This window comes from Condylura cristata, unplaced genomic scaffold, assembly GCF_000260355.1.
Source record: "Condylura cristata isolate star-nosed mole 26May11 unplaced genomic scaffold, ConCri1.0 scaffold00034, whole genome shotgun sequence".
NCBI classification, from domain to species: domain Eukaryota; kingdom Metazoa; phylum Chordata; class Mammalia; order Eulipotyphla; family Talpidae; genus Condylura; species Condylura cristata.
Genome location: NW_004567135.1, coordinates 2,398,013 through 2,399,662, shown reverse-complemented (window position 1 = coordinate 2,399,662; position 1,650 = coordinate 2,398,013). Strand labels below are relative to the sequence as shown.

The window sequence follows — 1,650 nt, the reverse complement described above, 5'->3', positions numbered from 1 at the left end:
GGGGGTCTCCTGGGGGCTGGGGGTCGTTTGCGAGCTCCCGCCTGCTGTCCTAGGGTGAGTCACCGAGGAAGGAGGCGGGAGAAGCGTCCCCCCAGCCAGCTGCCAGCCAGCTGTGCCCCCCCCCCCCGCGCGGTGCCAAGGTCGCGTTGGGAGGTCTTGGATGCGGGGTCCGGATCTCCGGGGAGAAAGGAGGAGTTCGGAAGGGCGCAGCCCAGGCTGCGGGACTCCGCCGGGTCACGGGGCCCGGGTTCCGCGCCCCATCTTACCCCGCCCTCACCCTAAATCCCAGCATCCCGGGATCACCCACCGCGACTGCCGGCCCGCTCCCGGCCGTTCTCCACCCTACCCCGCCCCACCCCGCCCTCCGTCCCGGGAGACCGAAAACCCGGGGTGGAGTGGACGCCGGCGCGCGGCGGCCGGCCCCGGCCCGGCCTCTCGGGGTCCCCAGCCTTCCCGCGCGGGCAGCACCCCCTTCCGGCTCCGCAGTAGGCGGCGAGTTAGGGGGCGCCCACAGTAAGGCCCGCGTCGGCCCTTGCACGGCACGGACTTTGGACGGCTCGCCGCAGAAACCGTACCCCGCCAACACACCCGGTCTGCCTTCGAAGAGGGCCGATCCCGGGGCGCCCGCCCGCCCCGCCGGCCTGCGGCGAGGCGCCCTCTGCTGGACGCTGGGAGGACGGCGGGCGGGCGGCGCCGCAGCCAGGCAAGAAAGGACCCTGCGGCCAGCCCAGGTGCTGGGTCCGATGCCCACGAGTTGGCCCGGCCACCCCTCAAAGCTGGGCCGTGGCCAGAGCAGAGGAAGGAGAGCGCTGTGGCCCCAAAGTCCTGAACTCAGATAGGCAGCTGCACGCGCACGCGCACATTCACTCACACCGTGCATTCACTCACACGCACGTGCACACGCGCACTCACGCGCACGCGCACTCACGCACACTCACACCTTCCTGGCAGTTTCCAGCCGGCCCTGAGCATCCCAGGACCAGGACCGCTCTGCTTCCCTGGGGCTTCCCTGCTCACCTGTCCGGGCTGAGTAACGCCCACGGCAGGTTGATCTCCTTGGAGCTGCCCCAGCGGCGGGTCCCAGGCGGCTCTGCCCAGCGGCCGCCTGCACTCCAGCCCGCCTGCCCTGTGCCCTCCCCTTACAACTTGCGGGTCTCCTTCCCGTCTGCAGTTCTCCGTCCTCTGGGGCGCCATGTTCAACTCCATGACCCCACCGCCGGTCAGTAGTTATGGAGAGCCCTGCTGTCTTCGGCCCCTCCCCGGCCAGGGGGTCTCCACCGCGGGGGCAGAAGGTCAGTGCACAGACCAGCCCTCCAGGACTGGCCGCCTCTCGCCCTCCCGGCTCCTACCTTTGCCCCTTCCCGTCCCTAAGGGGATCTGAGGCCCTATAGCAGATGGGCTTGGAATGTGGGGCTGGGCCTGGCTGGAGTCTTCGGGTCAGGCCTTACCTGTCCTCTGTTCCCAGCCCCCCACTCCCGCTGTCTCTTTCCTAGGCCTGTCTGGTCGGCCCTTCTGCCACCAGACCAACCTCATGTCTGGCCCCCACGGTTACGGCCCTGCGAGAGAGAGCCACGGCTGCGCTGAGGGTGAGGCCGCAGGCACTTCTCCCTCTCCGCCCCTCCGGGGCTGGTCCCGAGGCGGGGGGGGGGG

At 70.7% G+C, this 1,650-nt stretch overlaps 1 protein-coding gene across 1 annotated transcript in view; it reads left to right on the top strand.

Moving 5' to 3' along the window:
- Window positions 1-1,192: 1,192 nt before the first annotated feature.
- Window positions 1,193-1,650, top strand: part of GLI1 (GLI family zinc finger 1) — a 6,610-nt gene continuing 6,152 nt past the window's right edge. Inside the window, exons 1-2 of the mRNA XM_004692420.2 lie at window positions 1,193-1,292; window positions 1,494-1,629. Coding sequence (XP_004692477.1) covers window positions 1,193-1,292; window positions 1,494-1,629 — 236 coding nt within the window. The remainder of the gene's footprint in view (window positions 1,293-1,493; window positions 1,630-1,650) is intronic.